Source organism: Pygoscelis adeliae, unplaced genomic scaffold (genome assembly GCF_000699105.1).
Source record: "Pygoscelis adeliae isolate BGI_AS28 unplaced genomic scaffold, ASM69910v1 Scaffold57, whole genome shotgun sequence".
In the NCBI taxonomy this organism is placed as follows: Eukaryota; Metazoa; Chordata; class Aves; order Sphenisciformes; family Spheniscidae; genus Pygoscelis; species Pygoscelis adeliae.
Genome location: NW_008825615.1, coordinates 15118146 through 15133448, shown reverse-complemented (window position 1 = coordinate 15133448; position 15303 = coordinate 15118146). Strand labels below are relative to the sequence as shown.

The 15303-nt window shown below is 38.5% G+C and overlaps 1 protein-coding gene across 1 annotated transcript in view; it reads left to right on the top strand.

Annotated features, from left to right (window-relative positions):
• MLIP (muscular LMNA-interacting protein) overlaps window positions 1-14776 on the top strand; it is a 119191-nt gene extending 104415 nt beyond the window's left edge. Inside the window, exons 14-16 of the mRNA XM_009333256.1 lie at window positions 4158-4211; window positions 12302-12336; window positions 14441-14776. Coding sequence (XP_009331531.1) covers window positions 4158-4211; window positions 12302-12328 — 81 coding nt within the window. The 3' untranslated portion in view covers window positions 12329-12336; window positions 14441-14776. The remainder of the gene's footprint in view (window positions 1-4157; window positions 4212-12301; window positions 12337-14440) is intronic.
• Window positions 14777-15303: the final 527 nt, after the last annotated feature.

The window sequence follows — 15303 nt, the reverse complement described above, 5'->3', positions numbered from 1 at the left end:
GAATGACTCTATGTTTCATAAGAGCCTAGAGTACCTAATTTATTTTCAAAGTGGATTAAAGACTTAATGGAGTAGTTTGAAAGAACAGTGTATATGTGAATGTTCTCTGGTTGCTGTAGTTGAAACATTCTTTTTCCTTATGTACATTATCTGTCACTGGTTCCAAAAAGTTTTAAACCTGTGTCTCAATTAACAAAGGTTGCAGAACCTCTAGAGAGTGACTTAGATTTATGAAAAAGGTCTTACATTGAGAACACCTCAGAAAGCTTTATATTGGTTCAGAGGCAGCTGTGATTCACAGCACAATAAAGATAAACTGACCTTTTAAAGGCAAATATGTCTTGCTGATTACTCTACAGAGCTAAATGAACAAAGGTCTAACTAAGATGTTATATAACCACCACTTTTCTAAGCCTTGACTGAGTCTGTAAGAGGTTATGGCCAGGTATATAATTTCCCTTTGAACTTACATGCTGCAAATACTTATATATCGTCAGGATATTCTGCTCTCCTCAGTACAATTTTTGCAGCCACAAATGCAGATTTGTCTAGTTTGTTCTTTTACTGTTCTTAGAAATAATAAAGAAAACGTCTCATTACCAGAAGACTGAGTGACGTCTGGAAAAGTTAAGAATTATTAATTAACCTTGTCAGAGTAATGCAGAATTTTGTAACTGGCAAAGGAAACAAGGATAGAAATTATAAAAGCAATATTGTCATCTTCCACCATCAACAGATGCAATCCTTTGACATTTGTAGAAGAAAATAGGGCTTCTTGCCAGCTGCTTTGACCTGGAGATGAAAGACTGCTAGTGACAGAGCTTGATGAGGTCTCATTAAGACAACACACCCATAAAAAGTACATAGTCCAAGTTGCATTCACACTTCAGATCTTGTGGACATGTGCATATTCCTATATGACTCTGAGGGATGATAGTCACACAATGTCTATTAAGGAACGGTTAATCCCGCCTCATTCTGCCTACTTTGCATTCTGGTACTTTTAAGCTGACTGTCTGGTACTCTGATGTTGATAGCTCATCTTTGCAGAGAGATGACCATACTCTGTAAGGATCTTTACCCTGTGCTTAGGGCTGTAAGTTGTACTATGATTCAGGTACAAGGCTGAGTTTAATCAGGTAGGCTATCTGTCCTGTTAAGTGTCCTCTGAATACCCTGTGCTGACCACCATGCAGAGAAGACAACATGGAGATGCCAATGGCCTCCTTTAGTACTTGCCCAGACAGTGAGAGACCTGATTACAGTGCTCATCTCACCCTGCAGATATTCAAACTGCTCTCTCTTCCAAAAGAGTCCGATCCTTACCCATGGGGCTGCAGAAAGCAAGTGCACTGGGACAGCAAGTTCCATCCTGCTTGTGGGACTGGCATGGTGTGCGTTCAAGAACACAAAAATCATATTTGTAAGGAAAAATCAGGGAGGAAAGAATAAGACTCTGTAGCCTCTTGGTTGAACTCTGGGAGGACAGGCACAGAACCTTTTCCACAGCAAGGCTGACACATTTCAGATTACATTGACACTTGATGGAAATAACACAGGGAACAGGCCTCCAGCTCGTTAGGATGAAGTCACTCAGGCCAAGGTACTCGGTTTCTTCGCAGCTGGCAGAGGCAGAGCTGTACGATTCCAGGGAAAAACCCAACGCCCTCCTTTCAGGGACCTACAAGACTAAGCATTATTTCAGTAGAAAGGATGCAGCACTTGGCTTATGTGCTCCATATTCGCTAAAGTACTACTTAAAGTTCTTTATAAATGTAGCCATGTGTGACTTCCTTAAAACTAGACCCCATGTTAATGCAAAATCAGGTCTCTAGACACCTGACTAGTAGAATGTATAGACTCTTCTACTATAACTTCAGGGGTTTTATGTCAGAGAAGCCTTGTGAAAACAGAGAGAACTGTATATTGTTCAGTTTTTCTCCAAGTCTTAAGCCTGTATTAACTTTTTTCCCCCATTATTAATCAGTGAAGTCCTTGTTTGCCTCTCACTTGTCTTCTTTCAATTAAACCTCTCCAAAATAATCAATGTTGAGTCTGTCCAGAAAATACAGAAAATTTTCCCTCTTTAAGGAGACTGTTATACACGTTGGCTTTTTAGTTTGAAAAGAGGATGTTATTAAAATAAAGGAAGAAAATATATTTCTTGGACAAAAAAAGGTCATTACTTTTGTCAGGTCTAAGGAGGGACTTGAGACCTCATACTCAAGGAACAAGGTAAGGCAGAATCATGACTCAGAAACGCATTTCAGGTTAACACGGTAAGCAATGAATACCAGCAAGAAAGACCAGGGTGAGATAACACAATAAAAGCGCATTTTTCATTGATTGGCTCTCTGTGCAACTTGAGAAAAAGAGCTGTTGCATTCTCGGATCACTACCTGACTAGAGAGCTTTTCTTTCTTGCAAGCAGTGGACAGTTCTTCTCAGAGAGCTTAGCCACACATCAGAAAGTAAACAGAAAATGATCAATACTTTCCCTCTTCTCTTTGTGACTGACCCTTCTTACTTTGCCTGGAATACAGAGATGCCATATTCTGGAGAGGCAATAGGTACCTCAACTCTAGGGTTTATTTCGGTGAAATAAGCTTGCCAGGTGTTGCTAGAACTTTGTACCTGTGCATCACCAAGGATTGCCCACCCTCGGTAGCTGCAGGATGCTGGGTTTGGAAATGGGACTTCTGTCTCCCACGTAGGCTGTTAAACACCTCCTATGTCTGTTGCGAAGAGCTGTGCTGCACCAGCGGGGTGGTGTAAGGTCTGGGGGCTGCCTCGGCATCTGTGCTGGCTGAAGTCGGGAGCCAGGTGTGCGGCAGAGGGAGGGATGTTGCTGCTGGGAGGATCTAGGCTCCTTACCCCTTCCTTACCATTCCTTTGCCTAAAATTGTTCCCTTGTCTAAATTTACTGAAGAAATAAATTAAATATACTTATTGCCTAAAATTATTCACTTGCCTTTTCATATTTGGGGGGCGGGGGGAGTGGAAGTTAAATGGTTCAAAGCTTCTGTAACTGCTGCTGTTGTTTGATTCCTGCTTCCCTGAAAATGAATCAGGGCAAATTTACAAAGGGAGAGCACAATACATAGCAGATCCATAACGTAATTACGGAAAATTAGAGTATATTCCACTTCAGTATCCTTCTTTCTTTGTAGGGCCAGTTTAGCAGGTCAGTTTTGCTTCTCAAAAAGCGCGGTTTCAGAATTTTTTTTTTAGCACAAGAGCAATATTTTTTTAAGCAACACATTATTTGTTAATTTACTGTTTGATCTAAATACCAAAGCAAAGTAATGCCTTTGATACATTGAAAATAGCAGGCTTCTTCCAACCTTGTTTTTGTACAATCCTAAAATACTCAAACCCCTTTCAGCAGCCTTTGCTCTAAAGAGGATGTCTCTGTGTCATTGTATAGGAAAACCTCACAAGCTTATGATCTTAACATTGCCTTTATAAGCTCCAGCTTATCTATCTACCTGTATTCTAATTAAAATCTTATTGAAATTGATATGGTTCTTCATTTGAGTCACACCCATCAAACTTCATTACTCAGATGCAAATCATAATAATACTCAAAACACTGGAAAATTACTGAGACCTAAAACTCCTTTCTGCACATACTAATTACTGTTACACAGCATTTTTTAGTTAAATGTTTGTATGATTTATGTCTATGAAATTTAAGATTAAGGAGAGCTCTTTTGGAGGAGATTTAAGAAGACAGATCTTCAAAGTGACAGAAATACAGCTGCAGTTTTAAATAACTTTATGTGCATTATCTCATACTAAATGTATTATAAGGCAGGTGCCCTTGCTTTGATTTTTACTTGAGATGCCTCTTTCAAATTGGAAAGTGATTTATCCCTTCCCATCCTTTTAATTATGGGAATATGATATAACAGAAAACAGGCCATACCTTGAAATAGATTTTCATACAGACAAGGAGTAGTGAGAGCCTGTTCAACAGGGAGCCTGTTGAACAAAACCGGGATGTCATTACCTTGCCATCCTTCGCATGACTGAGGGTATTGGCTTTCATTGTTAACTTTAGTGATATTTTATACACAAATTGAACTGATAATGGATTTCTTTTTCCTGTTTTTAACCTCATGCTCTCTCCAACCTGTGACATCTTGGCTTGGCAGCCCAGTCATCCCATTGTGCCTATTCCAGAAAATGAAACACTCAGCTCTAAGGAGGTAATCTGTTGACATTTAATGGGTTTAAGCATTTGCATGTTAACGTTATCTTTTATTTATGTAGCTTGTGTAGAGTTGATGAGCAAAAATGTGCTGAGCTCCCAAATCTGCTTTTGTCCGGTGCACAGACTAGATAAGCATTAATTATTCTTGATGACTAATGACGAAAAAAAACAGAGTTGTTTTGCAGACTGTGCTGCTTACGTGAATTTGGAGTAACACTAACATTTACACTTCAGGTTCCTGATATGTGCTGTTGGGATGTTAGCAAGTGCGATTTGTTAAATTATGCAGTTAACCCCATTTAAATCATACATTCCACAATTTGCAGTCACTGGTATATCTTCTGTTTTAAATACTGGCTACAACTACCAGAAGCACTTAGGATAATTAGTTAATGAGAATTTTGTAAAGGACTGTCAAGAAAACATAAGACAACACAGTGCAAATTTGCCCAGTACCAAAATTCAGTGCCAGTTTTATTTGACTTTGAGAGGGACACAAATCTTCTTGAAGTCTAAATTCAGTGGCCAGTTCCCTACTACTTTTACATATCCAAACTCTAGGACCATAGTGGTTACCACCCTAGATAATTCACTCAGTGAGAGCTGAAGTGATCTGTTACACATAGTCAATTTTCTCTTGAGACAAAAATATTCTGCTGGCACAGGCAAGTCTTTTTTCTGACAAGGTCATGAACATGAAGCTGAAAGTAGAAATAAATGTATGTAATTTAATTAACTATCATATTCTTTACTGCAGGCTTGGGAATGCAGCAGAACATCTTTAATTAAAGGACATTTTCAACATTATTTTAGAAATTCACATAAGGCAGCATAACCTACTACCAATAATAGCAGTATGAGTACATTTATGACACAAGAATGAATTTTTACTACCAAGACCTCCTTTAGCTAATAGGCGCATGCTCATAATTATTTCACAAGTTTTTTGATGAGTTTAACAATATAGATAGGAATGATAATTACATTTTCATAATACAGTTTATTTTTAATGTTTTATTTTAAAATTAGATTCTAGTCTTGCTAAAAGCAGCAAAATGAGCATTTAAATAAATGAAATGGATGTTTGCCAATAATTGCTACCAAATGAGTAACTTTCTTGTTTTGAAAAATATTGAAGGAGTTTTGAAGTCAAGCCCTTCACATGTTGGGAGCAGAGGGTTTGCCTGAATTCTGAGTTTGTTGACAGAGCCTGTCAATATATCCTTACAGTTTATCTTGGTTTCCACTGAAAAAATGGTTTAAAAAAAAGTAAAAGAAAGAAAAAAGAAAAGGTAGATATTTCACTTGTTGGGTGGATCAAGGGACTGCTGTTCTGCACCAGGAGTATATGAGACATGAACATAGCCTCTTGTCCTCATGCACATTCCCAGCTTCTCTGTGCACGGGGTCAGGGACTTAGAGCTACTTCATATTTCTTTTTGTTTGAATCTTCATCACGGCCTTCCAGCCTCCTCCCTTTTTCCTTGCCTTTGACCTTTCTGCTTATTTCTACACCATCAATCCCCTTTCCTCTGCCTCCCAGGAGCCACTTCTTGGTTCTCTTGAAAGCAGTTCTTATAGTTTCTGCTATGGATCTTTCCAAAGGAAGCCCCAAGATGCCTTCACAAAATGAAGTTAGACAACAAATACCTTGCTGAGCTTCTCAGATAGGTTGGTTTTTTTCCATCTCACCTGTAAAGTTTCTGAAATATTATTGAAGTAAAGGTATTTCATTAGAGGGTGGGGAGAGGGATTCAATAGTTCTGAGGATAAATTTGTTGTTGAGATGAAACAGATTTGCACTACATCAGGCACTCTAAAATGTGTATATATATGCACATATATGTGCATATATATACATATATGTGTGCGTGTGTGTATATATATATGCAGCCTCCGATGATGCAGCTGATTTTCCTGTATTTGAAAATAAGATAGAGGAAAAGCAAACAGCTAGATCCCCATCTCCCATCCTTTTTCTTTACAATTTACATGATGAGGGAGAGCTTTGCAGATCAAGTGGAAAGAGAAATCTTTTCAAAGATCTTATTTTTAAGAAACAAGACACATAATTTAAGTGATGCATTGTTAAGATTAGTGCAGAAAATGAAGCATCTTATACTGACATAGTAAAGTCAGACTACCAGATATCCAGACCGAGATATCCTTGAAAACATGAGGTTGTAGCATGTTCCGAATTGATGATAATGACAACAAAAGTGCAAAATTCCTTTGGTTAGAGGCCAACTATGGTCTGTTTCAAGGCAGATAAAATATATAGCACTGTGTTGTAAAAGTTCCCTTCTATTTTAAACAAATACTTTAACATAATTTCTATCAACCACTTTATTAAAAAGCTTAAATGTACTCCAACAGTTGGAACATTTGTACCATGACCTGTAGAATAAAGTTCTCTGATGAAATTGTGGTTGCATTTATAAAGAGCAAAGACAATCAATTGGAAAGAAGAGGATATATCTGGGTGGTTACCAGTACTCTTTGTACATCCCTTGACTAACATCTTATTGGGTGATGGTCATTCACCACTTAAAATAATGTTAACTGGAGGCAAAGAGTTAGCTTTAAAATAAAAACAAGTGTCAGATACCATTTAGTACAGCTGAGCAAGCTGAGTGTTTGTGCTGGTTCCCTGGGGCCTGCCACATAACTGACTATGAGTGGACTCCAGTCCACATGTAGACACAGCGGGAAGAACAGTGTCAGGCTGACCACAAACTGTCAGGAAATAACATCAAAAGATGACACAATTTCTGTTCTCTCTACTACAAATAAAAGGAAGTCTTCTTCAATGGACTTTTCAAAGTACTTGTACAGGGCATATTATCTAATTTTTTTCCCCAATTTTTAATCTCATTTTTAGCAGGACAAGGTGACCAGGGGACACCATGCTGACCATGTTGAGACTGAGCAACGTCTTTCCATGTTTAGGGAGTGCCAGAGAAGACACAAATACATCTAGAGATGAACCCCTTTACTAATTCTCAGTCAAGAAGGACTGAACAAAGGCATCCATTTCTCTTGAGATCTATTGCTGGAGACGGAACTATACAGCACTGATATCCAGGAAGAGATTAACATTTATGCTATCTTGGAGACAAACAGAAGAACAACATAGAGCCAGGAGCAGATCAAAACATTTGGGCCAATCTTCTTAGCTGCCCTGAGGGTGGTGGCTTCTTTGAGATATGTTGTTGTTGAGCTGTCTCTGAAGAACCACCAAATTTTGACCATTTTCTCTTCTATATGGTTGGTTCTGCAAAATTGTCTGTTATGCTGCTTTCCCTTTTCAGTGCAGTGAAGAAAACAAGGTAGGCCTTGGTTGATGACTTTTAAAGTCACAACATCTTTCAGGCACCTGTATTGTTCCTTCTTATTTAGGAACCTATCTTGACTCTAGGAACTGTTTATGCTGAATTTACACTTTATGAATTTACATAACCCACAAGTCTCCACATAATTTGAAACATCCTGTTCGGATGCTGAACTGATTAGGAAAAATTCTGTCAAGTTATAAGTCCAACATTACTCTTACTGCTGTAGTAAGAACCTTAGATCTCTGACCTATAGTCTCTGACCGCACCAAAATACTCTTCTTTATCTAAAATTATGTATAGGCTCATACTTAACTTCTTCTCTTGCAATGTTCCTCCCTCAGAGCTAAAAACACAGTGAGAGAAAGCCAGTGTGATTTATGCAATTCCGAAAAAGAATGGGTGGGCAGATGCTCTGTGAAACATAAGCACCTCCTTGACCTTTAGGAAGGAGTGAGAGAGGAGAAGAAGGAAAGGTGTCGCTAGTTTCTACTTAGTGATTCATATTGTTTTCCTCAAAGTGAAGTATTTACTGGGGGGGAAAAAAAGGTGTTACCTCTGTATTCAGAAGAACGGCATTCTATTCTTCATGCAGCTTTAGCTTCATTCTGTAACAGCATGAAGCAAATCAGATCTGCCACTTCCTTGTGAAAGCAGGAAAACAAATAAGGGACATTCTCCTCCTTGTGAAATCTCTCTCTACAACCAGTGTTTTTTAGTTGGAGAAATCTGAAGGATACTCCTGTAAAACATAACCAAGAGATATATCAGTAATTTCCAATACTTACTGTCTTCCTTTAAAGTAAACCTAGTGTTTACCAGGTTATGGTGTGTGAATGACATTATAATCATTCTCAGAATTGTACTGAGTCAGAATATTTAGAGAGAACATGGGGCATACGTCACAAAAAAACATTGCATGCAGGTGCTAAAAGTATGTAGTCATTACCCTTATTCACATATGACTTGCAAAATCCCAAGTCTATTATACAATTACTTTAGGTTCATACAATCTTTTGCTGCAGCTGTTACTCTGTCTTATCTGTTCGTTATTCCTGAAAGATCTGCAATAATTATTTGAGATAATAATAGCATCTGTAAGGTCAACACTCATAAAAAGACCTCATGAGAAAAAGCTGATTCCATTGACTTCAGTGGTAACAGGATTTCACTGACTGTCTTCTGTGCAATTTTTTGAGAATTTTAGTAAAAGAAGCTCTTTTTTTTCTACTAGGGAAAACAATCTGCCCTGATCCACTTTAAACAACTTTAATAGAAAAAGTTCTTGAAATTTTAAATTCTATGAAAATGTCAATAAGGTCCAAAGTTCTGTTATACATTGCTCTTAATCTTTATTTACTTAAGGAGTGTTCTTAGTCAGAGGTCAACATGAGTATTAATCATTGATAGATTCTACATATAAGAAGAAAATGTACCCATTTTATGAAAGAGTCCTTGTACTAAAGAATTTATGTAAGTGGTTTTACGTTTGACCAGAGCTCCAACCCAAATGGCAGTATCAGAGCAGAGTGATGTTCTTCCAGTACATTTGGCATTGTACCCTGGATTTACAAAGAAAATCCCAGAGCTTACAAAGTCCCCCCACAAAGTTGCTTGACATCATGGTCACTATGAAGCGGGGATGGATGAGCGTGGGCTGTGCCCATAGTGGAGGCCTGCCCTTCCCTGCCTCTGGTGGGAAGGTACAAGGGCAGGGTACAGGCTGCCCTCCCCTCCAGCTTACCCTGACAGCCTGGGGGAGGCTGCTGGTGATGGTTAGGTATTCTGTAATGATCCAGCTCCCATGTACCATTCAATACCTTTTCAACTGGTAAAGAAGATCCCTGTCAAATCAAGAACAGGGGTATGGTAGATATCAGATGAAACTAGAGGGAACTGAATCGGCAGCTACTCCTACTCAAATGTCAACTCCTTTGTTCAAGCACCTTTGCCTTCCATTTGGTGCTGGGACAGGTCCTTCCCTGCATACAGACGTATTAGGGCAAAAGACTGTGTCGCTCCTTGTACTTTCCTTGGAGCCACAAACATGGGCTCTCCACCCATCACATTGTGGACACGCTATTCACTTTTTACTTTCAGTCTTGCAAAAAATTACAGCCCCGTCCTCCAGACAGTGGAGAGCTGGTATACACTAGTATGGTAGAGCATCGCTGCCAGCTCCGTAGCTAGCCAGGCCACAGAGCACGCGTGTGTTACACTGCAACACAGTCAGCATCTCTTCAGTCCCTACACCTGGGATGCAGGGTGAGAGTGGTCTTTGCAGCACTGCTGATTTGCGAAGTTTATGAATTATCTAATGAACTAGGGGGCATTAGGCAATTCGTAAAGAACGCTGCACAGACTGATACTAAACATAGACATTAAGGTAGCAAATAAGGCAAAGAGCAACAGCAAAAGCTCTTGGATGGTGCAAATTAGAAAATCCTTTGATGTCACTTGCCTCCAAAATGAGAACTGTTCTGACTTGACCTATCTCCCAAAATATTTTTGGAACTAAATGAACAGTACTTTTCTGAAGTGATAGTCTTACCACTCATGGTTTATTTTGACCAAGCCAAGGACTGTAACAGTAGGCTCTCTCCATTTAACTGAAAATTTAATGACTCTGCAAATGAGCATTAAAAGTAGGAATAACTACTGCTTTTACTAAAGGAATAAGAATTTCAGGTGTTAGCTGTGACAAATTATTCAACCTTTTAAGTGGATGTGCCACTAAAAGGGAACAGTAAACTACAGTCTTCTGATATTTATAAATAGAAAGGTAGGTCCAAACAATGCACATCTGTAAATTCTCAAATAAGACCTTTAAATGTCAGCAGTCATACTTTCTGTTTAGTTTATACTTTAACAATGCTTTAAACTTTATAGTTTTTAATACTTTATATGTACAACAGGAAATATACTTGCAACAGGTATTTGGGCAATACTTTTTGCCAGCTTCAATGGCATCTCCTTGTTTTAAGTAAAAAGTTTCAGTTATAGCCTACTGACATGAAAGGGCATATGAGATCACCATGCATCAATAAGGAAAAAGCATTTTATGCATTTATAGGATTTTATTTCTAATGTGATTGCTATAAAAAGAATTACTGTAAATGTGTTACTTATATGGTAAATTTACATTAAAAGGACTGAAAGGGTAGTAATATAAATGTGACACAGAGAAAGTATGAAATGTCAGTATGTCATTTAAACTGCTATTTTAATCTAATTCTATTTGGCTTTAAGAAACAGCTGTTGTATTTTGTCCCCTTTAAAAAATGGCATGAATTTTGTATAATAGTTTTAGAGGAAAAGAGCTTGCCCTGAATAGGTAGTCAGAACACAGTTGTAGTTTGAGGAAGATTTTTTTATTATTCAATACTTAAATAATGCATAGGTAATTAGAATCACAGAATCAGAAAAAAAAAGTTATAGTGTTTGACAGTTCTTATGATAAAAATTTTTTTCTTATGGGTAGTTAAAATTTTGCCACTTGTTGCCTCCTTTCCTTTCACCATGCAAATCTGAGCTCTCTATAAACCCCACTTAAATAGCTGGAGAGGGAAAATAGATACCCCCTTAGCCTACTCTTCAGGTTAAACATGCCCTGTAGCCTCCCCTTATATGTCATATGCCTTTCCCAGAAATCAAGGAACCCCTGCAACCACCCTGATGGTCCTCCATTGGGTTTCTTCTGGTTGCTTGGCAACTCTTTTCTATTGGGAGGGCACAAAAATGGAAACTACATTCCAGATGCAGCCTCACTAATGCCTAGCAGAGGGGAATAATAACTTCCCTCAACCTGCTGGCTGTGCTCTAATTAATGCAACCGTATATGAGGTTATCCTTCATCACAACAAAGGTGGACTGACCCACGTTCAGTCTGGTGTCTACCAGACCTCAGGTCCTTCTCTGCAGAGCTGCTACCCAGCCAGTCGGTCACTGCCCTGTGCAGTTTCATGGGGTTGTTCACTTCCTCCGCTCCCCTTGTCCCCCGCCAGATGCAGGATTTTGTATTTGCCTTTGTTCATAAAGCTCCTGCTAGCCCATTTGTCCAGTCTGGCAAAGTCCTCCAGAAAAGCAGCCGTACCCTCAGCATATCAGTCTCTTCCTCCCCTCCAAGTTAGTAACATCCACAGACTTCCTGGACATGTAGGCTCTCCTACCACCCAGGTCCCTGATGGAGATGTCAAACAGCATTCACCTTAGCATCCTCTGAAATGCCACCTGGAACAGAGACTTTGAACTGTTGACTGCTACCTTTTCAGACCAGTGGTCCAGCCAGTTATTCATCCACTCTATAGTCCACCCCATTCCTTGGTTTGGGTGCCAGGTTACTGTAGGAGACTGTGTCAAAAGTCTTGCAAAGGTGGAGGAAAACAACATCCATGCCATGTGAATGCAAGGTTGGCCACATGCTCTGTCCTCCCAGGATGTGGTCCAAAAAAGAAGCGGAAACACAACATGAGTCTGAAATGTCCTCTAACGTGCATTTAGCCAAGGTGATGCTTTGTCTGTTGAAATGTGCTATGTGCAGTATACTTCCTCAAACACGTCAATGCATGAAAAATCATCCCAAACTCAGTAAGCATAGTTATAAATTAACAGTGCAGGAAACCAATGTTTTTAAAAGACAAGGTGCTGTATGAAGTTGTCCACCAGTTTGTAGAACTGTACCTGCTTAACATAAGCAGTTTTTATTCCCCTCTCCACTTTGTTTTCACCTTTTATTTCCCTTTTTTTTCTACAGGTTGCCAATGAAAGAAGTTCTGTTTAGCTATGGTGGTGAGTATTACTATTTTCTGACTTGATTACAGTCACACTTTGAATATGTAACTATTTCTCTAGTGTCACTTTAACAAATTTTTATGGTTTTGTTTAAAAAGACGATAGGATGATTTAGCTATGCAATTTAGTGTTTGAATAATAAGCTGGCTATGTTTGGTGAATGATTTTCTATTAGTAATTACCAATACAGAATAATTTCACTTCCTAGCATCGCAGAATAAAGTCACAACTGAATTAATTTTAAGTGGGATGCAATCAAACCGTTGGAAGAAATTGAGGTATGGTCTGGAATTAGATTGTGAGGTAATGTCATTGAAATAAGATTAATATTATTTTATATTTGAGTGCATAACCACATAGTGCCATTAAAATGAATGGTTTGCTAGAGTTAAATAATACTGTATCGCAAAAAATGCACTATGCTTGAGAGCAGATACAGTGTAGTACTTAACAAGGGAGGGCAGCAAATAGGTGATATAGAAAAGGCTGAAATGTTCAATGCCTTTTTTTTTGTTTCAGTCTTCACAAAAAAGGTTAATTATTACTAAAATTTTATTTCAGTTGTTATTAAGAATTTGGGAGTAAGATCATGGAGAGAATAGGAAAAGAACATCTGAAGGAATACTGAGGTAAATTGGAGTATTCAGGATGGCACAGCCTAATGAAACTTACCCTTAAAATACTTAACCAGAGCAATTTCTCAAACACTAGTGATTAGCAGGATGAGTAAGTTCCCAGAAAACTGGAGAAAGGCAAACACAATGTCATATCTAACAAAGGAGGAAAGGAAAATCTAAAGAATTACAGAAAAGCCAGCCCTAATAGCATTTCCAAGACACTGGAACAAAGTATTAAACAACCCATTTGTAGGCATCGAAAGAATAGTAAGGAGATAAGAGGACTTGCACAGGGACACGTCAGAAACAAATCCTATCAAGTTGATCTCATTTCCTTCTCTGACAGCAAAACAGATATAGGGGTTGTATTTGATACAGCATATCTTTGACACAGTCCCACATGACATTCATAAGCAAGCAAAGCAGATAGGGACTAAATTAAATTCACATAAGGTAGATATGCAACTGATTGGAAAGCTGGACTCTGAGAACAATCATTTGCTGCCAAAGTAGGAGAACATCTCACACAGGCTTCCATAATGTGGTTTTCTAGCTCTAGCACTATAAAACATTGTCATTAATTACCTGCTCAATCACATGGACAGTAAGCTTACCAAATTTACAGATAGTGCCCATTTGGGAGGACTTGCAAGCAGCTTGGAAGGCAGGATTAGAATTCAAAAAATGTCACTTACATTAGAGGAATGGCTTGAAATCAATATGATAAAATTCTTTGAAGACAAATACAAGGAAATACGAAAAGCACAGACAGAAAAGGAATGACAATAATACTGCAGGAGAGAACCTGAGGATTACAGGGGACCAGAAACTGAACCTGAGTTGAAGAGGCGATGCTCTTAAGAAAAATGCCACTCAGGGGAGATGTTGAAGGGAGTGCTTATAATATAATGGAGGTAATTACTCATCTCTGTTCAGTGTTAGTGAAGAATCAGTTGCATGGAATGTGGAAAACAAATGGGAACTTTAGAAAAGATGTAATGGTTTCAGTGTCTTCACACAGAAAAAAAAGAAATAAGGAGAAAACAGAGGCATAACAGTTTATATCTCTTCATAATGGGCTGTTATAAAGGCATATTAGTGACTTCTCTATCCTTCCTGAGAGTAGGAGAGAAAGAAACGGGCCTAAATTTCAGGAAGAGAGATTTAGTTTAGAATTTGGACGGTTGCAGCTATGTGGAAATTTAAGTACTCAGTTTACCTCAGGCTGTGGCAAAGACAGGCAAGCATCTCACAAGGTAGGTTTGGTCTGCCAGCTGTCATCTTCTCCCACAGCTACAGCACAAAGGAGGTGGCTGTATATTTCTGCATGCCTTTTTTTTTCTGTGAAACTATGAGTTACATTTGTTAGTCAAATCACCAGATCGTATAAATTAGGAAAACTGAGTGACCTGAGTGCATGTTATACAGTTTACTGATCTGTATTTTTGACTACTCGTGTTCATGCAAAAACTCTTCTTTTGCAGCCCCGAAATAGGATCAAGAGCTAAAACTGTAGAGTATTTTGAGGCCTGTTTCTATACTAAGAAGGAATCCACCGCACAAATGTTATTTAAAGCACCATTTAAAAAAATAAATTGCTTCCAATATGCTAATTGCAAAGCAGTAATAACAATCAATATTCTTTCAAGAGATAATCTTATGTACTAGCATAATTAACCCCAGAGATACACACATTAATGTGCCATATTGAAATATGATTTCTTGAAGTGCTTGCTGGTTTAAGAGATGCCCAAAATAACAAAGCATATTTTCTTTAGAAATAATATAAATGTTGAAATTAAATAAAGCCATATTTTTGTTGCAAAGTGTTTGCAGTGATTCTTATTTTTACTCCTGTAAATCTAGCTCCACGTATTTCAAGTAGCTGAGAACGAATGCCAGCATCGTTGGGAAAGGAATGCTCCCACGCTCTTAACCTTGGTCACATTTTGCCACCACACAGACACTTATGTTTTGTGAAATACTCCAGGAATTATACATATTTGTGTCGGCACCCACAGCAATCAGCATGCAGTGATTCTTCCCTGACATGCAATATTCATAGCCCTTTGGTCAGGATACAAAAGGAAAAAATCTCTACCTTAAGGTGTAAAAAATCCTTAAAACCAGAAAATCAGAAAGTGGCAACTCAGCAACACTGAGGATCAGCCTGTTATGAGGATCAAGAAGCCCAGTCCTTCCTCACCTGACCGATGCTTGCCTGCCCTGCACAGGCTCACTGGCTGTCTTACCAGGGTTGGTGAGCACGTTAATAGTGGCTATCCAGCATGTGCATTAGCCAAGGCATAATTGTTTCATATGAATAAGTTGCATATATCATTCTTGC